We start from the raw sequence: 24,366 nt of genomic DNA on the forward strand, positions 1-24,366 counted from the left end.
TTAAAAGTACAGCTCAGTCCTACCCGGTTTGGCTCAATGGATAGAGCATCAGCCTGCGGACTGAAGGGTCCTGGGTTCGATTCCGATCAAACCCAGGTTGTGGACTCGATCCCCAGTAGGGGGCATGCAGGAGGCAGTCAATCAATGATTCTCTCTCATCACTGATGTTTCTATCTTTCTCTCCCTCTCCCTTCCTCTCTGAAATCAATAAAAATATATTTTTAAAAAATGTACAGCTCAATGATTTTAAATACATAAATAAACCCATGAAACCAGAAGCCAGATCAAGACAGAGGAGATCACTCCCATGCCCTTTCCTAGTCTAATCCTCCAGAGATAAGCACTGATCTGATGTCTATCACAAGACCTCAGTCCTTCTTGTTTTTGAACTTTATGTGAGTGGAATTTTCCATTCCTTTGGGCTGTTTCTGAGATTCTTCCATGTTGCTGCTTGTATCCGTAGCTTGTTCCCTTTTATTGATAGGACATTCATCATATGAATAAACTAAAATAGCTTATCCATACTACTGTCGATGGATACTGAGATTTTTCTCCCGTTTTTTTGACTGCGAGGACTATAAATGCTATGAACCTTCTCGTGCCTGAGTTTTGTAGATTTAAGGACCTAGTCATCTTGGAAGTGAGACTGCTGGGTCCTGGAGTAGATGTGTGTTTAGCTTCATTAGAATGGGGCCCCTTTTCAGGTCGTTGGGATCTCAAGGGCTCCTCTTTCCCTCCCTGGCCTGACACTCACCTATTCCCATAAGACAACCCAGGCAGGATGCAAAAATCCTTGAACCCTTCTGCTTCCCAAGGGTCTCCAAATGGCCTGCCTGTTACCAGCTTGAGGACGGAGCAGGGATCAAAGAGCACCAATTGCATCCCAGTGATTAATTCAGGTCTTTGCACCCAAAGGTGCTAGAAAAGGGCTCCCGACATGTGGCTTGGAGAGCCGGGGACTCAGAGTGGGATTTGACATCTTTTGCCTGAAGGGGCAGGATTTACAGCAGGCGGTCAGGAGTCACCACATCCAGACAACTCTCAGTGCTAGGACTTTGGGGTCTGGAGTAGCCCAGGACCAGCTCATAGCGGGCTCTCCTGGGGTTCCTTTATATGTACCCTAGAGGAAAGACAAGGGATTGAGAGACAGGAGCTTCCATGACTCTGAGAGGGTCCGAGAGACACACAGACAAGGATGGATAGGAGCACTACCCAGGAGCCCGGACGCTGCCCTGGACTGGCTGTGGGACCCTGGGCAAGCATCGTCACCGCTCTGCACCCCTCTCTTCCTCTGTGAAATGAGGGGTCTGGGCTCATGTCTGCCGCACCCTTTCATGTCCCCACGTGGTCTCCCACTCCTCATTCCCCTGTTGTTACTCATCTCTCGGGACTGGGCAAAAGCAGGACTCTGCAGCCCTCCTTGACTCCACAAGTGAAGTAGGGCAACCTCTTTGGAACTCAGCCATGAGGAACTCTTCCTATGAGGCTACTGTTGTGCCCATCACACGGCATACCGTGTGCCTGCCTCCTGCCTCTAGGCAGTGAACCCCAACAAGCAGGGACGCTGGCCTGGCCCAGCGCCCAGATCATATCTGATACATATTTAACATATGTTTGCTGAACAAACAGAAGACCTTTAAAATTTCAGCCAGCTACGGGAAGGAATAATTTCTAGGGACATTTATACTGTCATGACAATCTGCCATGACGTGTCCAGCTTTACAGAACAGGGACTCGATCTTCCATATTAAATAGATTGAACTGTGACATCCGTTTAATTCCCTGGATCAATTAAACTGAATCCCTGCAAGGGGGACTTGGGGATCCATAACTTTTTATAAAGTTTCTCAGGACATCCCAACATGTGTCTTGACTTTAGTACCACAGATCTGGGAAGCCGCAACTTTAAGAGCCAAAGGAAACACTTTAATAAGATGAAGAATTCTCCCCTGAAGCTGAAACTCCCTGGTGTATCTGTTCTGCAAATCCAAGTTTTTAAAAATCTCTCGACACCAATACCCTATCCTTCATCACGGAAAACCTCGGGTGACAGGTTCTTTGGAAACCAATCTCTCTTGATTGAAAAAAATCCCAAGAGCCTGTTACAAATCGGGTACCACTGGGCTGGCGTTTGGAAAGAGGGGGGCAGGTGGAAGGGAGACTTGCCTTGCCCTTCACCTTTCACCTTTTCTGGAGGCTCTGAGGCCCCCAGATGGTCTTTGGGATTAGAAAAGGAAAACACGCTCAGCAGGAAGTCTGTGTGCAGACGCGTCCACGGGGCGGGCTGAGTCACCCTGCGGGCGGCTGCACTTTCCAGGCACGTGGGCCATGGGACAGTCACACAGACAGATTCTTTACTCCTCAGCACATCCCTTTCTATGAAAGAAATACACCCCCACAAAGAAATGCCAGCAACTAGATATGCTGATGACACTTGGGAGAAAAACAGCATGGAGAGAATATAAAAATGACGGAAGAAATTGCTACAGTCAAATAACTCATGGGAAGGAGTCTAAGCTGCCAAAAGGCCCTTTTTAAATTCGAAAAGGTCTTTGTCATTTGCTCCAAGGGGCAGCAGGCCTTGAAAATGTCCAGGCTCGTAGATCATTTCTGAAACGGCCAAGTAGTGATAGCAGTATTTACCTTTTTCCCAGGGCATCACATGTTACCAGGGAGTGTGAACTGGGTGCAGTCTCTACGATTTGGGGCCCTCTACTTAACCCTCAGGTCTCCTCATCGCTACCAGCTTATAAATAGCACCTCCTCGTAGGGCTGTCCTGAGAATCACTGAGCTAATCCATGCAAAGTGTTTAACACCGTGCCTTGCACGTGGTAAGCGCTCATCAAATGTTAATTGCCTCATGCTAGTCTTCTCAATCTTTTTTAAAATGTATTTTTATTTTTTTAAAAAATATATGTTCATTGATTTCAGAGAGGAAGAGAGAGAGAAACATCAATGATGGGAGAGATTCATTGATCGACTGCCTCCTTCATGCTCCTCACTGGAGATTGAGCCTGTAAACCTGGGCATGTGCCCTGACAGGGAATAGAACCTATGAGTCTTCTGGCTCCTAGGTTGATGCTCACCCACTGAGCCACACTGGCTGGGCAAGTCTTCTCAATCTTAAGATGATTACCGCAAGATACTGCTAGCTCCATTTTTTTACAAGAGGAAATCTCAGCCAAGGCCCGAAAACCAGGACTTGAACCCAGGTCTTGCCCCAGCCTCGCTCATCCATTTCTCTGCTCTGAAGACTAAGTCACACGTCACGATCATGGCTGTCTCGGGTTGCCTGGGGCTCCTAACAGCTTTAAATGATTTGTTTCATGGATTTCACTAAACAAACGTTACTGGATTCAACAGAGCAAATATCCTCCTGTAATCAATCATGTTACTTCGGATCTTGTCCCGGGGGTAGTGGCCAAGTTTCAGAGGACACGTTGGACCTAGGAGTCATTCTATAATGAGGGACATCTGGTATTCTCAGGTGTTTGACGGCAACCCTTAGCTTGGCTCAAACTCAGAACATTACCCGTCGAGATTTTTGTCTGGTCCAGGGCTCGGCAAATCCTGCCGGCTGCTGGGTTTTGTAGATTAAAGTTATGCTGAAACACAGGTGTGCCCATCTGTCTACGTAGAGTCTGTGGCTGCTTTGGGGCAGAGCTGGGTAATCTCAACAGAAATCGTATGGCCCATGAAGCCCAAAATATTTACTATTGGACCATTGACAGAAAAAGTTTGCCAACCCCTCCTACCGTCTGCAAGCACATCGTGGCCAAAATAAGTAAGTAAGTAAATAAGCCGTGCTTGAACTTCACCGGCAATAGGAGCAGGCTCTGTGGAGGAACCCAGCCCTTACTGGTTTGCAGGTGGACGCCAGGGCCTTCTGCACGGTGGGAAGTGTGATTTGAACGAGTGCCTCTTGAAATATCCTCTTCCGGATGGTGCTGCTGTCATAATCATATTGCTGTCGATACACAGAGAGAAACATATGCTAAACAGCAACACTGCAATCTGTTAGCTTTCCCTTCAGCAAAAACCTCAGCCACCCACTTCATCGCCTTCGCCCCTCCCCCTAATTTCTAAGGACCCCTGTGGCGTTTCCAAGGTCTCAGAGACCTTTCTATGCAATTCCCTCACACTCCAGGTGGAGGGCATGACCCATCTTACCCTCCCCTCTTACAGATATGGAAACTGAGGCAAGATCAAAACAGCAACTCCTGCCGTATAAAGAAGTCGGGGAGAGAGCCAGGGGGGTGAATTTATGCTTTGTCACCCCTATCCTGGGTGGGCCCTTGGGAGTGATGGTCATCTACTTCTTTCATCCTACATCCTAAAGGCAGGATTGGTGGGTTGTAGTGGTTTCCACAAGGGAAGAGAGTGTCTGGCTCATAGCTACATTAACACCGTGGCATGTTAACCAATGAAGTTTAATATCTAGAACAAGAAAGGTGATGATTCACTTTGTACAGCAAGGGTCATCCAAACCGAGAGGCCAGAGTTTGGTTTTAGATGTCACTTTAAGGGGATCACAGACAAACTGGAGCATAGTCACAGGCATGTGAGCAGAATGGTCAGGCCAAAGAAAGAATGGTGAAGGAGATGAAGGCATTTATACCGGAGGTAGTGACTTGGGGCTAAATTACAGCTCTATTCAAACAAGGAAAGGCTGCCAGGTGGAAGAAGGAACTTAACAAAGAGGGTAGAACTAAATGGATGGCCACTGAGAACTTCGGCTTTCATATCAGGAAGCATGTTCTTGCCCTTAAGCGTGTCCAGAGAAGAAAGGAACTGTTCGGAGAGGTATGAAAGTGTCCTGATACTGGAGGTGATACTGACATTGATATCTTTTCTTCCTCAACTTCAAGTTCATTATTATTTGTGTTCCCGTGATAAATATTGCTTTTCATTTCAATAATTTGGTTGCCAGAGTCTCCTACTGCCTGTGACACCTCAACATCAGGTCTGAAATTCAGGGACCCCTCCCAGGCTCTGAGGAACTTTGATCTGCTGCTCCAAGCACTGTTTAGGGCAACAATTTCAACTTTTTTCATCTCGTGGCACACATAAATGAATTACTAAAATTCTGTGGCATGCCAAAAAAAATATTTTTGCTGATCTGAAAATAGATATAACTGATTCATTCACACTGGATGGCTATTGTTGTGTTGGTTGTTGTCATTTTTTTATTTGACAATTTAAGGGAAAAGAGGTCAGTGCCCCTGACTAAATAGTCAGGTATTGCATGTTTGAAAAATTCTTGTGGCTCACCTGTTAAAAATCACTGGTGTAGGGCAAGGAGGAAGTAAAAAATCAATGCATTAGTTTTAAGGATAATTTAAGCTCTAGGGTCATCATTGACTAGCCTGTTGAGCTTAAGTAAGTCACGTTAGCTCTTAGAGAGTCAGTTTCCTCATCTCTACAATGGGAACATATTCTAATTATCTCACAAGTTCTAGTGAAGATCAAATGAAACATGGTAGGTTTAAACAAGCTTTAAAAATACAGCACATATATGTAAACTATTATTACAACTATTTTGATACATACTTAAACATTAAACACATTAAAAATGGAACAATTTAATGTGCCAATCTCTCTCTCTCTCTCTCTCTCTCTCTCACACAGGTATCTTTTTCTTGGAGTATATTTCCTTTGCCATGAGGTGCCGATTTTTCTAAAATATGCTGCCTAATTTAAATGGAAACTATTTGAAGAAATAGGCCGTGCCTTGCCTATATTTATATTCCATGCAATACCCATCACAATGGTTTGCTTATAGCCAATAAATATCAAATCCAATTGCTTTAAAAGTAAACTAGGACATGTCTCTCCAGCTGATGGGCAACAATGGTGAGGACCTGTGATCCCTAAAATAGCCACTAGATGGCAGGAGAGGCATGAAAGTCATGCTGGGGGAACAGCGGGTACCTAATAGTCACTGGAACCCCAGGAAGGAAAGATGCGAAAGATGCGAAAGAAAAGGGGGCGAGTAGAAGAACTTGGTATTTTCCAGTTAAAGAGAACCAGGGGCCACAGTGTTGCTTTATGCTTCCCACATGAAAAAGTGGTTTTACCTTTAAGACTCGGAGCTTCACCTTCTCAATGGCGATGGCTGTTTTAGAGGCCTCTCCTTGGAGATGTGGGGAAAGCAATTGTCCAAAAGTGAACACTGCGTTCTCCATGAGCTAGAAACCAAGGCAACACAGAAACAGCATGGTCAGAGGCGGGGGCACCACCACAGGTCTGCCCAAGTCAGCTGGAGAAAAGGGAGGGGGTGACCACCTCTTATTTTACAGATTTCCCAGGGGTGAGTCCTCACCCCACTGTCTGAACTGTGAAGTAAATAGGCACATGGCCACAGTGGCATCAGTAAGAGACCGGGAAACACACACACACACACACACACACACACACGCATGTATCTATATACATGTTTGCATCCTTTCTTCTCATCTCTTTCTACCCTGAACTGGAAACCCCAGGACTATGGGATTAAAATTACTTCCATCACCGGTGGTCACCCCTTCTTCTAATCTCTGATACCTGCAGCCAGGGTTTACCAAGATGCGGTGGGAGTCACCTCAAATTATTTTTGGCTGCTTTAACTCTACACATGCACGTTCAGGTGGATGTAAGCTACCCCGCATCTCTCTCTCTCTCCACCTCCCATCCATCTCCTCACACCTCTGCCAGGATGGGAAGGGAGGCAGGGAGAGGGCTTGGGGCAGACAGTGGCTGGCACGGTTACGGGTTAGGGAAACAGAAGTAGCTCAGATTTCGTATTCTCTGCCCTCGTGCCCCTGTAAGCTCCACCGGGTTCAGTATTATCACAGAGACTCTTATCAAACGATTGCCCAATTTTGTTCCTTGTCCTTTTTTAATCTCTCACAACTCAGAGGTTAGGTAATGTGTCACTTAATCCTGCCTATATTTTTAAGGAAAAAAAATAATAAAAAGCTCCTTTCTTTTCCAAGCCTGTAATTCCCATGGCATTCAACACATATCTTTCTCAGCGCATTCTCAGCATGGGAGTGAATTTATCTAAGACTCTGTCTCCCTATCAGTTCCCTAAAGTGGGATCTGGCAGAGTGTTCAGCCCCATAAGCTGCCCTGGAAAATCTGGAAAGCAGAATTGTGCTCTTACGGCTTCAATGAGCACACCCTCTCTTCATTGATGAATCACAATGCTATGTAAGAGTCTGTGCTATTCATTCCTGTTCCTCGTAGGGAAACAAGGAGCCTATCAAATAAACACAAAATATCCGAATAGGAAGCTATGGATGACTGATTGATTGGAGGTGAGGGGATTAATTGAAGCCAGTGGATCTCAATCCTGGACACATATTAGAAGCAGTGGAAATGAGTAGGGGAAATCTTTAAAAATTATTAAAATATAGATAGCCCTGGCCAGTTTGGCTCAGTTGGTTGGGTGTCGTCCATGCACCGAAAGGTTGCCGGTTCAATTCCCTGTCAGGGCACGTGCTCAGGCTGCAGGCTCCATCCTCAGTAGGGGGCATGCAGGAGGCAGCCGATCCATGTTTCTCTCTCACATTGATGTTTCTCTCTCTCTCTCCTTCTCTAAAAATCAATAAAACTCTATGTTTAAAATTATTAAATTATTTTTAACATTATTTTAAAATATTGAGATTTTAAAAATTATTGAATTATAGATAGATATACTTTTAATAACTAGAAAATAATTAAAATATATATAATCAGACTCACTGGAGGTGGGGCCTAGGCATCAGCATTTCTTAAAAGCTCCCCAGGTGATTCTAATGTGCAGCCACGGTTAGAAGCACTGATTTGACAAACCAAGTAATTTTTTTATGTGCCTCAGGCATGAAACAGCTCTGGCCACCGACACAGGCATCGAGCTAGAATGAACTAAGGACTGCACGTCTGCTTTGCCCCTGGCTGATATAAGAGCAACACCACCAATCAGGTGTCTCCTTGCCCATTGCCAGGGGGTTGACAAACCAAGTAATTACTTATTAATGCCACTTTATTTCCCTGGATGTTTCTACTCCATGGTGTTCTACTCTGTGATGTTTCTACTCTATGACATGGAGGGAAGATGAAGCCAGCTAGAAGGACAGATACGATGACAAAGGCAATGGCCATGCTTCCTGGCTGCAAGCACGCCAGTCCCATCTGCCTGAGCTTGCTTCCCTGCTGGCTCCGTCCTCATCCCCAGGAGGCCCCTGTGGGCACCCACCTCTTGCATGTAGTTCTGTGTCCGCTGCACCACCAGATCCACGTGGGGGAATCTGAAGCGGCTCTTGAGATCCTGCAAGCGCTCCTGGAGCAGGTTGACTTTGAGATAACAAGGCTCCATCTTCACGGAATCCAGTGGGAGATTCATAAGACGGTCCAGATGCTGCGTTTGGTTGAAGGAAAAAAATTAAACCATTCAGACGTAGGAACAATATTGCACAATCCTATATAATAAAAGATTAATATGCTAAGTGTCTGACTGTTCGTTCAACCGTTTGACCAGTCGCTATGATGTGCACTGACCACCAGAGGGCAGATGCTCTGATGGTAGGTTAGCTTGCTGCTGGGATCGGGCTGATTGGGACTAGGTGAGATGGGCCAGACACACCCTCAAGCCCTCCCATGATTCCTCCCCGGCCCCTATGTTGCACCGATGGGGTCCCTCGGCCTGGCCTGTACCCTCTCGCAATTTGGGACCCCTTGGGGGATGTCGGGGCCTCTAGTATTCTATAAATTCTGAAAAATCAAATGTATGTCTTTAGAGTGAACCACTTCTCAGATCACTACATCTGTGACATCTTCAATTGTCTTCCTTCAGTGGGTCCCTGGGGCAGCTCTGTTGCTAGGAAGAGGCCGGGAGAAGAACCAACTGGACAATGGGAGGGGCCAGGGATGCACTCAGAGCTCCAGTCCTCTTACGCTCTTGATGGACTGGCTCCCAGCTCCCACTTCCAGAATTCCAGAGCTAGGCAAGTCGGTCCTTTTGCACGTGGAATTGTTACTGGGCTCATAAGCCCCCACAGCCTTCTTTAATGACAGGTAATCCCAGAGAGGTCAGGGTGCCCCCCGGACTCCTGGATGTAAAGCCACAGTCCCCACAGTTTTCTGAGGCTCGGTCAGTGCATAGGGGACTTCCCTCTGCTGTCGGTTCTCCACGGTAAAGGTGGGTAGGGAGTGGGTGGTAGGAAGAGGCCTGGCCTGGGAGAGGTATCCAGTTGTAAAAACTGGGGTCCCTCCTCCTCCTCTAGTTTGCACAAGTGATGACTTGGCCAATGAGGCTTCCAGCAGAGGATGGCAGCAGACCCCATCTCCTAGAGACCCCCAGGGTTATCAACACACTCATCGACACTGTGGCTGTTGTTGCCAACAGAATGCATTTTAATTCCCAAGCTTATTTAAAATTAATTTTTAAAATTGAATATTGGAGACCTAGAATAAACAAGACAGGTAGAAAGATGCTGAAAATAAACACCTAAAGAGATTTGGGGGAGTACAGGAGTGAGTGTGGATTATATAGGATATACTGTCTCACTTTCAGGTCACAGGAAAGAGGAAAAATCTCGATTTTGAGATTTCTCTAAGCAGAAATTTAAAGATGGCCCAGCTCTGGCCTGATGGCTCGGCTGGTTGGAGTGTTATCCCTTGCACCAAAGGGTTATGGGTTCAGAGTGCATGTCGGAGGCAACCGATTGATATTTCTCCCTCACATCGATTTCTCTTTCTCTCTTTAAAATCACGCCGAAACTGGTTTGGCTCAGTGGATAGAGCGTCGGCCTGCGGACTGAAAGGTCCCAGGTTCGATTCCGGTCAAGGGCATGTACCTGGGTTGCGGGCACATCCCCAGTAGGAGATGTGCAGAAGGCAGCTGATCGATGTTTCTCTCTCATCGATGTTTCTAACTCTCTATCTCTCTCCCTTCCTCTCTGTAAAAAAAATCAATAAAATACATTAAAAAATCAATAAAAACATATCCTCAGGTGAGGAATAAATAAGTAAGTAAATAAATAAATAAATAAACCCCATTCTCTTGGTGTTTGTAATGGGAAAATATTACTCCCTTTGAGAAGGGAGTTACAGAGAGCTCCACTAATGTGGAATTAATTATCAAAACCACGCTGTAGAACTTGCCCCTCATCACACACTATGCAATGTGACTATTTTTAAGACACGTCGATTAGGCAGACAAGAAAGGAAACATGGGTCACCACTTTGCTCCGAGCAGATTGGCCAAAGTTTAAACTAGTGATAACACTTATCTCCGAGGGGACTATGAGGAAGAAAGTCCTCTGCCACACACAATGGGCGGCAATGTAAATTTTAAATACTTTTTAGGGAACGCAAATGGCAGCATCTTACCATGAGGAATGAGCCTACCTTTCGACCTAGAAATCCTGTCCTAGGAACCTATCCCATAGAAAGGAAAGCATCAACATGTAAGAATATTTTAATAGCCAAAACCGGTTTGGCTCAGTGGATAGAGCGTCAGCCTGCGGACTGAAGGGTCCCGGGTTCGATTCCGGTCAAGGGCATGTACCTGGGTTGCGGGCACATCCCCCGTGGGAGATGTGCAGGAGGCAGCTGGTCGATGTTTCTCTCCCATCGATGTTTCTAACTCTCTATCTCTCTCCCTTCCTCTCTGTAAAAAATCAATAAAATATATTAAAAAAAAAAAAAAAAGAATATTTTAATAAGGTTATTTGTCATAGCTTTGTTCCATGCCAGCAACATCTGGATGGTTGAATAAATCACACATGACATATTATGCAGCCATTATAATGAACGACTTGGAGCTACAACAGTTAAATTGGAAATAGTTTCATGAGGCATTTTTGAATAAGAATACTGATAAGCAGTCTATATAACATAATCCCATTTTTCTAAGACCAAGCAATCACAACAAGTAGCCCATGAATGTGTGTGTTTTATACGCTATAGAAGCATGGGAAAATTTCAGAATGGCACATGCTGAGGTGTTCCACCCCTGGGCAAACTACGGCCCGCGGGCCAGATCCGGCCCGTTTGAAATGAATAAAACTAAAAAAAAAAAAAAAAAAAAAAGACCGTACCCTTTTATGTAATGATGTTTACTTTGAATTTATATTAGTTCACACAAACACTCCATCCATGCTTTTGTTCCGGCCCTCCGGTCCAGTTTAAGAACCCATTGTGACCCTCGAGTCAAAACGTTTGCCCACCCCTGCTCTAGATACTTGAGGGAAGGTGGGAGGTGTGGGGGAGGATGGAAAAGTAAAGGCCAGTTTAAAAAGAAGGCTGCGATAAGAAACCTCAGAATATATACAAAATGATCTTGTTTATCTACAATGACGTGTGTGTATGCACAGAGAAATAAGAAAGGAAAAGGAAGAGACGTGTCTGATCTTATCCACTGACTTGCACAGATGTCCATCATGTGTCAAGTGTAAAACCAAGTTGACCAGTCATGTCTGTCAGTGACTGTCACCCTTTAGGGTGCACCAGGGCCTCTGGAGGTCTCCTAGAACACACTGCCCAGAGTTTCTGACTCGGCAGATCTGTGGTGAAGGCCTGAGAATTTGCAGATTAACAGCCAGGTGCTGCTGCTGCTGCTGATGTAGGGACCACACTTTGAGAAACACTGGTTTATGTCATGAATCTATATTTTTAGCAACAAACAAATCAATAAACAGCATTTATATAAATGAGACTGTATGCATATATAATTGTATGAACAAGGGAAAAGTGTGTGTAAACACATTCTAAGCTACTTGTATTAGTTAATTCAGGGAGTTGGGAGGGGAGGTGGTATAGGAGCTAGGGGTGGGCTAGGATTGGGTGGGTATGGGTGATTCATTATTTTTGCAACTAGAAACCATCAAGAAAGGAAATCAGGTAGATGGATGGATGAATGGGTTGTTGGATGAATGGAAGACAGACTAGATCAGCAGTTCTCAACCTGTGGGTCGCGACCCCTTTGGGGGTCAAACGACCCTTTCACAGGGGTCGCCTAAGACCATCGGCAAACACATATATAATTACATATATGTAATTGTTTTACACATATATAATTGTTTTTGTGATGAATCACTATGCTTTAATTATGTTCAATTTGTAACAACGAAAATACACCCTGCATATCAGATATTTACATGACGATTCATCACAGTAGCAAAATTACAGTTATGAAGTAGCAACGAAAATAATTTTATGGTTGGGGGTCACCACAACATGAGGAACTGTATGAAAGGGCCGCGGCATTAGGAAGGTTGAGAACCACTGGACTAGATGAAGGCAGATAAAGCCCGAGGGAAGAGGCAGCCCCACTCCGAACTCCTTGGCTTCACATCCTACCTCCTTCAGCTGGGCATGGTCTTTGCTGGTCTGGAAGTTCTGGCTAAGTTCATCCACTTCTTTTTCAAAGAGTGAGCGCACGTCACTGAATCCTGAGCTCACCGGTCCCATGAGCTCCTCCAGAATGGACGCCAGGAACGGCTGCACGCTCTCCGCACAGCTTTTCTCCGCGGGCTGGGCCACCATCCCTGCGGCAGGAAATAGCCAGGAAACCGCGACTTAGGGCGAAAGTGGACTCAAAGGCACTCGACCCAGGCCCGGGCTGGGCAGTTGCCCCATAGAGCCATTGAACAGCCAAGGCAAGCTCACAGGGCAGGACAGACCAGCACAGCGAGGCCTGGGCCGCATTCACCAGAATGTCTCCCCTCCCCCGAGCTTTCCTCTGCCCTGGGATGAAATGCGTTTTTCTGCTTGGTCCCTATAAGCGTGCAGTGTCTAATACAAAAAAGAAAATGCCAGACATCGTCAATCATTGTCATTATATACAGGGGTGGGCAAAAGTAGGTGTACAGTTGTTCATATGGAAAAATACATAATACAAGAGTAAATAATAATAATACAAAAACAAACTGTGTTTCTCATATGAACAACTGTACACCTACTTTTGCCCACCCCTGTACACATAGTTTCCTTCTAAAATCAAAATTTATTAAGATTTTTTAAAAAATTGAGGTATGACATAAAACATTATATTAGTTTCAGGTGTACAACATAATGATTAATTATTTGTGTACAACAATTTATAGTTTTGATTAATTTCTCTAAGAGTCAATCAATATAATATAATTCAATTCCCCTCTTGCCTTCTCCAGAGACTTTTAAAAACTCAAGTACAGTCATTTCTTGGGCAAATAGAAACAAATTCCTTTCAGTTTGTCCCCCCCACATCCCATTCCCACCCCCAATTTTTAAAAAAGCATTATTTTTTGTTCTGATAATCAAGTACAACATGTGCAGTGACAAAAACGTAGAGAACACAAAAATCTGTAAGAGGGATGGGAAACCCAGCCGGTGTGGTTCAGTGGTTGAGCGTCGGCCTATGAACCAGGAGGTCACAGTTGATTCCCGGTCAGGGCACATGCCCGGTTGTGGGCTCGATCCCCAGTGAGGGATGTGCAGGAGGCAATGGATTAGTGATTCTCTCTCATTATTGATGTTTCTATCTCTCTTTCCCTCTTCCTCTCTGAAATCAATAAAAATATACTTAAAAAAAGAAAGAAAGATGGAAAAAATATAACCATGCTCCCACTTCCCAGAGGCAAATGCTGCCCTTTGATTTAGACGAGGAAGAGCATAGTAACGATTCTGCTTTAGGAAGTCTGGCTGGGCCATGGAGATCTGTATTATTATTATTTGTTGTTGTTGCTAAGGGCTAAGGCAGTGGTCGGCAAACTGCGGCTCATGAGCCACATGCGGCTCTTTGGCCCTTGAGTGTGGCTCTTCCACAAAATACCACGTGCGGGCACGCACATACAGTGCGATTGAAACTTCGTGGCCCATGCGCAGAAGTCGGTATTTTGTGGAAGAGCCACACTCAAGGGGCCAAAGAGCCGCATGTGGCTCTCGAACTGCAGTTTGCCGACAAGGGGGCTAAGGTAATTCTCATGCTGGGCCAGGTTTGGAATCAGTGATCCCGTGAAGGAAACCTGAGCTGGAAGAGGCCTGAACTCGCTCCATGGACTGGAACGCTAGCTCTGAGGAGCTAGGTAAGTCACATGGCCTTGTCATTGCATCACAGAACTGAAGAGGGAAGTACACACTCATCTGAATGGCCAATCCTCCATTTTACATATGGAAAAATAGAGGCCTGAAGATATTAGATGGCTTGACCAAGGTCACGTCCTAATATGCAGAAACAGAACTTCAAGTCTATTTAAGTTTTTATTGGCACATAACTTGCTTACAAGTTATGTGCCAATAATGGTCACATTCTTATTTCAATTCTCAGAACTAATTCACAGAAGTGTGGAGGGTCATACTGCCTCTTTTTCTGAGAATCTAAGATGACCAATACTATTAATATTATGTATAACTTGTAAATATTTGGGATATGAAATATTAAGCAGGTCATAGAATTATTAGGGGAAAAAAACCTTTCACCCAATGGCATGATTCAAATATAAAACAATCTATGATTTCTAAAAATGACTTGCACCCAGCTGGTGTGGCTCAGTGGTTGAGCGTCAACCTATGAACCAGGAAGTCACGGTTTGATTCCCAGTCAGGATGCAAGGCGGGTGCGATGCAACCCACAATGCACAGCTTATGTCCTTGGCAGGAACGTGGAGAATCTCCACTGACCTCTGATCTTCCCAGTTAGGAAGTTCTTCGAGTTGACGATCTGATCCATGTCTGAACGGATGGTTCCTTCCAGGCCCTTGGTCAGAGCTCTGCATTCCTCCTTCAAGGCACTTAATCCCTCTGAAACTTGCTGCTGAACCAGGTTGTAGGCCTCCTCGAGGAGCTGCAACAGGGGTCAACACATCAATCGGGGCTCTGTGGTGTGTCAGAGCCCGACGGAGTCAAGTACAGGGGGGGAGGGCTCATCACAGATGACCACAACGTCAACAAGACTGCACACACATTCGTTCGAATGTTTCTTCCCAAGCTAGAGTCTGCTCGGATTAGTCCTCATTTCAGTGAGACTGAGCAGACTCGACGTAGGCCAGGGAAGGAATTAGCTTTTAAACAAGAAAAAGGTTCCCTAAAAAGAGAAGGGACAGGAATGTGTCTTTTGAGGAGCACCGAGCAATGCCATCCCTTACCCCGTGCCAGGCCCTCTTCCTGTCATTCTTCTTCCCCTTCATTTTAGGCAGAAGGTCTGCCTGGAGGGTTGGCAGCAGCTCTTCCATCACCATGTGACTCAGGATCTGCCGAGCAGAAGAGGAAGACAGCCCCCCGTCCGTTAGTTGGTAACGGCAAACACTGAGCATCACGCCAACCGAAGATGTCACAACTGGCCATCCCCATCGCAGCTGCTTTGGGGGAGGGGGGGTGTCCTGAGCTACATGAAACCTGCTAGGTTAACAGTTTCATTCTGGGTCAATGAAGACAACCTCTGAGGGCAAACATTCATAAACATCCACAAGGAACTATAACTCCTGCTAATGTTTCCCCATCAGAAAGGACAAATTCCTCAAATCAAACTTCTCCTGTCGAAAACCGGAAGAAGCTAACGCATTTGGGAAGAGAGGGGACACTTCAATTCTGGATAAGGGCATCCTTAGGAAAACTGTGAAGGGGACAGGCTTGGTCGTGGTGGCTTGAGTCCTTGTCTGTACCCCCCCGAAACCATCGTTCCTCCTCAGACTCCCTCGGGTTCGAAGTGTCTTCACGCTCTTTGACTTCACTGTTCCCTGAACCCCACCTCCATTCTCTTTCAAGTTTAGAAAAAGAAGGGAGTCACAAACACTTAGGAATAACTAGACATTTGTGGGATGAGCAGCATATAAGTGTGTGTTTCGGGGAGGGGGGGGGCAGGGGGTGTCTAACATTTTCAAGGTGATTTTTAAAAGTGCTCCCAAGTCTCTTCTAGAATTTTGCTTGGTTCAATGAAATTGTTTCTTCTGAATCTGAGCGGGATTCCACAGGTCCCCACATCATACTCCAAGTACACCGGCCCTTCTTCTTTCCATCCCCATACCCCCCACTTGGAGCTACCTGATTGTTCGAATTCACGTTGCCCTGCGTCTCTCAGGGCTCACAGCTCAGCTTTCAACTCTCGATACTGCATCCGGCTGCAGACCAAGATTTACAAAAAAAAAAAACCCCAACGCAAGTCATTTGGGGAATGGAGGCAGGCACAAAAGTACAGAATCATTTGACATCTGCACTCTGAATTGAAAATAATATTTGTCCGAAATAATCGACCTCATAGAAATTAAAATTAAACTTGGGGAATTAACTAAGAAAGATTTTCTCTGAGGTCATCGCCCAGCCTCATGCTGGTGGGAATCCTCATGAGCTCACTGGACGCTGCCTTTCACCAGGGCTGCTACAGCGGGGTGTGATGGTCCAGCTGAACTTAGGAGGAGCTCTCCCAGCGTGGAGGTGGGCAAGCCAGCCGTCAGTCCCCCGCACCGGTGGGTTCCTGGGAGAGAAGGCTGCGGGGGCCAATGCAGGAAGTGGGGGCCCGTCATCTGAGACGTGGAAATCGGTGGTGTGACGAAGAGCATGATGGAGAGAGGATTTCCCCTAGTCCTGGTAATTCACTGGGGGGCGGGGAGGGGGGAACGTTTATACCTTTCTTAACCATTCTCTAGGGGAGTTCAAAAGGTGAACCAGCATCTTTAGGAAGTTAACATGTGCAAACGCCATGGAAGCTGCAGATCCAACAGCTAGAGATTCAAGTTGGTAATTAATGATCCATGGACCCTCCCTCTTCCCCCACCCCACACTCCCCACCTGCTCAACGGAGTCAGTTCTTGTTTGGAACACATCTGCCCAAGAGTGATGAAAGTGTGGCGTGGGGAGAGTGAGCTAAGAGCGTGAGGAGACTGAAGCCAGAACTTAAAATCAGCGGGAAATATTACCTCAGCTGAAAAGTGTTAACTGCGAGATAATTGCCCTAACGATATTAATTGCCCTGATTCATCTTTTTGCACAGATTGCAAAGTTTTGCAGAGATTTCAATCTGCACATCAGCATGAAAGGGGAAATGTCACACAGTAAAGGAATGCCCCATTGGGGTGGGCTTAGCGTTTTCTTTTAGTCTTTCCCAGGTAATGTTCCAAGAAAGTTGGTTCTATTTTATAACTTCAGCAATTGAAAAGGAAATATACAGTGGGGCCTTGACTTACGAGTTTAATTCATTCCGTGATGGAGCTCGTAACTCAAATTACTCGTACGTCAAATCAAAAGTGAACGAGTGAGACACGTGATGCTGGGCTGATGTGGCGTTCACTGTGACGTTCGCTGCGCCAACTAGCGGTGGGGTATCTGAAACTGGCTCATTACCCGAATTTTAGCTCGCAACTCAAAGCAAAAAATCGGCCGAGAGACGGCTCATATCTCGAAAAACTCGTTAGTCGGGACACTCGTAAGTCAAGACCCCACTGTATCTAGTGGAAAAAGGAGGGTATGGGAGTTGCCAGGGCAGGGGCCGAGGGATGGCCACAGGGCAGGGCAGAGCCTCTGGGTGCAGAGCCCACCTGTATCTCTTCCTCTAACCCCGAAACCTATGGACAAGGCCTAAAAAAATGTAGGTAGTTTTCCTGTATTTTAGCCGCCCTATTCTGTGGCAATGCTGCTTTCTCGGGCCCACTGATCATTTAAAGGCAAATGATAAATATCCCAAATAACAAAACCCTTACATTCTGCAAAATGCTTTCCCTCATGACCTCATTTGATACATTGATGCTGACAAGTAGAAGATATATTCACTGCTGTACAGATAGAGTGGTGCCCCCTTATCGGGAGGGATATATTCCAGGACCCCTAGTGGGTGCCTGAAACCGCAGGTGGCACCGAACCCTAGATACAGCCGGTCTTTTCCAATGCATACATAGCGGTGATCAAGTCAATTTACAAATTAGGCACAGTAAGAAATCAATAACGATCACTAATCATACAATAGGACAATTATCATAATATACTGTAAATAAGGGTTTATGTGTATGTGGTCTCTCTCTCTCATCTTTCTCTCTGATAACTGATCCGATAACGGAGGTGGCTGCTACGTGACTATTGGGCGAGTGGCATGTACAATGCGGAGACGGTGGACAAAAGGATGATTCACCTCCCAGGCAGAATGAAGCAGGGCTGTGAGAGATTTTATCATGCTACTCAGAATGGTGCACAATTTAAAACTTATGAACTGCTGATTTCTTTTTTCTTTCTTTTAAGTATGTTTTATTAATTTATTTCAGAGAGGAAGGGAGAGGGGGAGAGAGATGGAAACTTTCATGAAGAGAGAGAATCCTTGATTGGCTGCCTCCTGCACACCCCCGACTGGGGATCGAGCGTGCAACCCAGGCATGTGCCCTGACTGCCCTGACCGGGAATTGAGCCCTGACCTCCTGGTGCATCGGTCCGTGCTCAACCACTGCGCCACACTGGCTGAATTGTTTATTTCTGGAATTTTCCATTCAGTATCAGACCATAGTTGACCACAGGTAACTGAAACTTTGGAAAACAAAACCGCAGATAAGGGGGAACCATTGTATTTTTGTCTATATTAATATTCTGTATTAATAGCCTGTCAGGCAAGTTATTCTGAGAGATCTGCTTTGCCTGGACACTTGCCTAAAATAACCATGGCCACGGGGACCTGCCAAACGTGTTGTGTGAGTCATGACTGTGAAGATAATAGTGTAACAACGATGAACATATGAATACAGGCCCCAAGGGTAGCGGGGGTTAGAACAATCTTATGACTAAGTTCTTAGTAGAAACAATGCAAATAAGCCCAGTGCTTTAAATAAAAGATGTCATATTCCCAAACCCAGTAACGCCACACCTCATCCTTCAACTACTGGGCAGCTGCTTTGGGCCCCCGACCTCTTTTTTCTGTGCGTCTGAGGACAGACATTGCTCCAGCTCTGTGTAGAAGAGCTTACAGTGCAGCTTACCCTCACCAGGCCCCACCCAGGAAAGTTCTGGAAGCCATTACCGTTCACCGGCTTCTCCAGGGAGAGCCTGACATGGCTCAAAAGGCATTTCTGTCACAGATGGGCTTTGTGACTTCCGCCAACTAACATCTCTGGAGGTTCTTTCTCTCTCCTGGAGGGTCCGGGACAAATGATCTGGAAAGTCCCCTCCAACACTCACGTTTCATGAGTCTATGATTTCACCAAAGATGCTCAGATTCTACGGGGAGCCAAACCTCTTGGGTCACGCGCTAACTCCAGCTTTTACCAACCTCTTCTCGGGTTTTTCATGGGTTTTGTTTTTCCCCTTAGGGTATTTTTATACTTCCACATTAGCACCTTCCTATGACTGCTCTCTGCTGATGCTTTAAGATGCCCATATATGTACAGCCCCACATATGCACCCACCCACACTTCGAAGGCTGCCTCGTTCTCTGGATGTTTCTAGGTAGGTCTTGCCTCACTGGCAGGGCAGGGGATGAGTCATTTAGCTCCCTCACGCCCTAGAGCACTCTGCACGTATCAGCCCAAAGCAAAAAGCTGAAAGTCAACAAAAGCAAACACAGCAGACTCAATAGTCAACCCACAGGAAGGACTTACGAAGTGCCTGCTCTCAATGGCATGGGGAAGGAATGTGGACTGACATGAGATTGCAAATGAAAGAAAAAAAATGAAGCAAGTGGCACAGCCTGAAGCAAGGAGCTCACTGATTTTGTGAGTTAGTGTATTCCCTCGGTTGGTGCTGATCTTTCACTGGACTAGGAGTCAGAAGCTGTCATTGCCTTGGCCATTGTCCCCTTAGCAGGTGACCCTGAACCCATCAGCTCCACAGGACAGCGACCGTTCTGCTTTGCCCAGCCCTGGGTCACTGGCACCCAGCAGAGCACCTGGCATACGGTGGCTCCACAAACAGTTGTTGAATGAAAAAACCGGGCAAGTCACTTAATTGCTACAGGCCTCCCTCAGTTTTCTCATTTACAAAATGAAAATAATAATAACTGCTCTACCCACCTCATGAGATTGGTAAGATGAACAGATAGCATTAGGCTGTGAACATAAAAAAGTATTGCACAGGGGCACTTTAATATCGGTGCATCTATTCAATATGTTTGTTCATATGACAGACCAATCAGGGTCAAGTACTTCAGCCTCCCCTTATGCTTTTGTTTTATTTTTGGCATAAGTATGGTTGGTCCTTAATCCTCTCAGATTTATAAAAGATGTGCTTCCCCAAAATATCAGAAACCAAGAATTGGTGAAAGTTCTTGAATAATCTCAGGGTGGGGAATAAAAAATTTAGCCCAGCCTGTGTGGCTCAGTGATTGAGCATTGACTTATGAACCAGGAGGTCACGGTTTAATTCCCAGTCAGGGCACATGCCCCGGTTATGAGCTCAATCCCCAGTAGGGGGCGTACAGGAGGCATCTGATCAATGATTCTCTCTCATCATTGATGTTTCTATCTTTCTCTTCCTCTCTGAAGTCAATTAAAAAATATATTTAAAAAAAAAAAGAATTTAGAATCCCACAGAAGAAGAAGAGGAAGGAGGAGAAGATTCGGAGTCACATGGTGAAACAATAAAAACAGTTCCATCTTCATGTGAAAGCGTTTTCAGCTTTGGATGTTTCATGACTATACAAAGGCAGGGCACCATCTGGCATCTTCCAAATATTGTTCCCTAATAACACATTTTACTGGGTCCCAAAAGAGGCACCTCTGGGAGATGAGGGGAAATTAAAGAAAACCATTCATGGACTCTGTGTGCCTCTAGTTAAATAAGGCCCATAGCCAGCCTCCTCTTCCTGCCGAATCAGCCCTGTGATTGGCGTCCTCATGGAGGACGGGCTCCCATCATGAAGCATGGTTGCCTTGGAGATTTGTAACAATGCCCCAGGGACCAAGTCTTGGCGCTTAGCCCATGACTGGCATTTAATTAAGGTCATGGAAAATTATACTGGACCACAGAGAATGGCAAACTAGAAACATACAGAAAACTGTCTCATGCTTTTAAAATGTGTCTCCTTTAATCACTTCATTTATAAGTCATTTAAAAGATAAAGGCAACTGTGTGCCAAATACTTTCCCAAAACATCTCATTTAATTCTTACAACCCTGCAAGGCAAACATTATCTTTCTTTCAGAAGAGTCACCTGAGACTGAAAGAGGTTAAATAACTTGGCAAGATCGAACTAACCCAAGTCTGCTGCCCCAAATCCCCACCACACACTTTGCACTCAACCATGCTGTTCACATTAACTTCTCCTCTGGAAGCAGAAGGTCATCTGAAAGAATAATCATTTTTATACAAAAAAGTAGAAGTAGTTCTTCCCATTGCCCTTGCAGTTTTTGGCTGCCCTAGCTCATGTCTGGTCTGGTGGTCTTCGGAGTGGGTGCTGACCAAAAGCTTCTCCAGTGATGGTGAACCTTTTGAGCTTGGCGTGTCAGCATTTTGAAAAACCCTAACTTAACTCTGGTGCCATGTCACATATAGAAATATTTTTATATTTGCAACCATAGTAAAACAAAGACTTATATTTTTGATATTTATTTTATATATTTAAATGCCATTTAACAAAGAAAAATCAGCCAAAAAAATGAGTTCGCGTGTCACCTCTGACACGCGTGTCATAGGTTCGCCATCACTGTTCTAGACAATGAGAGAAATGGTCTTTGGTTCCACATCTTCCCCGTCTTATAACTTTCTTCGTTTGATTGTTTATTATGACCCTGGCCTCCCACCTCCCAGACAGAAAACCAGATTCAAAATTCTGAGCTCCGTGTTACCTGGATTTCATCCCCAGTCATCATTTCCCATGAGCCATAGTGGCCTTTCTCCTGTCGGAAGAACTGCACGGCTTCTAAAAAGGCTTGGGCTTCGAACGTTGTCTGCTTCATGTAATCTAAAAGAAAGAGGTAAGAGCATTTAGCAAAGAAAAATATTTTACATCTGTCCGTGGTTCTCTAAGTGTAATGGTTCAGCATTCTACCCAGCATTACCTGAATATTATAAGGAGCAGAATTATGGGACACAGAAAAATTAAGCAAGTACTGAATTCAAAGTTCATTTGCAGGTACAGATCATGTTACTTGCTCAACAGACTAGCTGATTAACTCTATCAATTACTGAGTGTACTGGTTAGAACTAGAAGCATCTCTCTCTCTCTCTCTCTCTCTCTCTCTCTCTCTCTCTCTCTCTCATTGCTTCCCTCTCTCAGGCACCTAGGCACCTGCTGTCTGTACACGACCTACCTCAACACCTTATCTTGGACTTCCAAGACTATGGTATTTTTGTTACAGCACTCCAAACTGACCAAAACAATTTTCAACACATAAAACCAGCTCTTGTCCACAATGATAACAGAAAATTATAGATACCTTAGCAGGGAAATGAATTATAAAAATAACATCATCTCACAACAAAGAAATCAAATTGTAGAATGAGAAATAAAGTGGGCAAAGTGAAGCAATTCAAAGGGCCTGGTTTCTTGCCTCCTGCTTCTCTCTGTAGGTCACAATGTGTTCTGCATTTGCAGGGCAATCTTACATTGGTCAGCTGATTCATGGGGGACTTTCAGAGCCTTAGGCAGTCAAGGACTGAGTGGCTCATACGGGGATTGAACAGAACTAAAAGAGGACCAATCTGCTCTGAAAGGTCACAATCAATTAATAGGTTGTGGATGACTCTTTTGAGATTGGCTTATTAGGTTCTAAACCTCAGGGACGTGGGAAAGAGAAAATGAAATTCAAGGCATCGCCTCTATAAAGAGTCCGAGCAGGCCCTAGCTGGGTGGCTCAGTTGGTTAGAGCATTTTCCTGATCCATGTTTCTCTCTCCCCCTTGGTCTCATTTTAAAATCAAACAACAACAACATATCTTTGGGTGAGGAAGAAAGAAAGAAAGAAAAGAAAGAAAGAAAGAAAGAAAGAAAGAAAGAAAGAAAGAAAGAAAGAAAGAAAGAAAGAAAGAAAGAAAGGAGGGAGGGAGGGAGGAAGGAAGGAAGGAAGGAAGAATTCAAGCAAAATTCTTCACAGGGAGGGTGCCAAGAAGTCCAGAAGCTCCATCTTCAAAAATGTGAAACAGTAACTGACATTTCTTATATCAACGTAGAGATTTTGGTCAAAATCTAAATCAGAAAAAAAAAAGCCATGTCCTAAGAATCAAGTTTTTAAATTGAAGTATTTTCTTCCTTGTTATTTTTTCTGGTTTGGCAACTGATTTAGTGTTTAATCTTAAAAGCTTGGAAAACAACAATTAAGGTCTTGGTATGTAAAACTGACAGCAAGGGGGCTGTGATACTGGGCTCAGTGCACTGGGAGGGGCTCTACCAACTGAGACGGAAACTGTAATTATCACATTGAGTTTCAAGATTGACTCATGTGCTCTTATTTCTAACAGCTGTTTTCATTTCCAACCTAAGGAAACAAAAAGATGGAACAAAATGTGGTACTTGGATGCAGTGAGTATTGCCAGACCCGAGAGCCTGGGAATGGAGTTTTAAATTCTCCCATCCTTACAATAAGCATAAATTTACTTATTTCTTCCCCTGCTGATCTCAGTAAGTGGAGGAGGTATTTGAAATCCTGTCCATACTTAATTTTTTTTTAATTTATTGATTTGAGAGAGAGATTTGTTGTTCCTCCCATTTATGCATTCATTGGTTGCCTCCTGTATGTGTCCTGACTAGAAATTGAATCCACAACCTTGGTGCATTGGGACAATGCTCTAACCAACTGAGCTACCTGTCCAAGGCCTGTCCATACTTTTTATATCTACATCAGAGCAAATAATGACACCCCCATTTTTAAAGATCTTTGGGGGGGGAAATAAGTGAGGAAATGGGATTTGAGACAATAATGTGTGAGTCAGAGAATAGTCAAAGAATAAATGGAAGAGCTAGAATGTAGTAGCAGTGGAGGCTAGCACACCTTACTATAGGCATAGAAGGAAAGTATTGTTAATCAAATGGACCACAGAGGAAATTATAGTAATTGAACATCAGCACTGAAGCTTAAAAGAATGAGGGTGTGGATCTGAATTCTGGACTCTTTACCATGAAGACAGACTTTAATGGATCTTAGCTACTCTTTAACCATAGGGGAAAGGATCTAATCTATTGCTTCGTCATTAGATTTTCAGTTTATAAACTGATTAAATTAATTTATATAAAACTTTAAGAACAGTCTCTGCCACATGGTAAGTTGCTTTATGGATACTGGCTCTTAGGATTATAAACAAAGCTCAACAGCAACAGCCAGATCATTGAGGAAATAAAGAACAAAGGTTTGCTTTGCAAAATAGAACTCCATTGCGATGGTAATATGATCTTCATTTCTCTCAAGTTGTTTGCAAAGGCATTGCTGAACGCGGCCAGAAAGTACAGGTGCTTGAGAGGAACCAGATTATCAGTTACTTGATCGACTTCCTGCCACAGGTCTCATGGGAACAAATTCT

At 44.7% G+C, this 24,366-nt stretch overlaps 1 protein-coding gene and 1 pseudogene across 3 annotated transcripts in view; both read right to left on the bottom strand.

The window, feature by feature from the left end:
* NIBAN1 (niban apoptosis regulator 1) overlaps positions 1–24,366 on the bottom strand; it is a 128,420-nt gene that overhangs the window by 9,459 nt on the left and 94,595 nt on the right. For all 3 annotated transcript variants that reach the window (XM_070396909.1, XM_070396906.1, XM_070396907.1), the window contains exons 6-12: positions 21,700–21,815; positions 15,094–15,198; positions 14,630–14,792; positions 12,329–12,516; positions 8,223–8,384; positions 6,079–6,189; positions 3,861–3,968 (exon numbers count right to left, since the gene is read on the bottom strand). In XM_070396909.1, coding sequence (XP_070253010.1) covers positions 3,861–3,968; positions 6,079–6,189; positions 8,223–8,384; positions 12,329–12,516; positions 14,630–14,792; positions 15,094–15,198; positions 21,700–21,815 — 953 coding nt within the window. The remainder of the gene's footprint in view (positions 1–3,860; positions 3,969–6,078; positions 6,190–8,222; positions 8,385–12,328; positions 12,517–14,629; positions 14,793–15,093; positions 15,199–21,699; positions 21,816–24,366) is intronic.
* Positions 7,832–7,976, bottom strand: LOC138996499 (small nucleolar RNA SNORA48; annotated as a pseudogene).

This window comes from Myotis yumanensis, unplaced genomic scaffold, assembly GCF_028538775.1.
Source record: "Myotis yumanensis isolate MYYU_CA2020_CCGP unplaced genomic scaffold, mMyoYum1.0.hap1 SCAF_17, whole genome shotgun sequence".
Lineage (NCBI taxonomy): Eukaryota > Metazoa > Chordata > Mammalia > Chiroptera > Vespertilionidae > Myotis > Myotis yumanensis.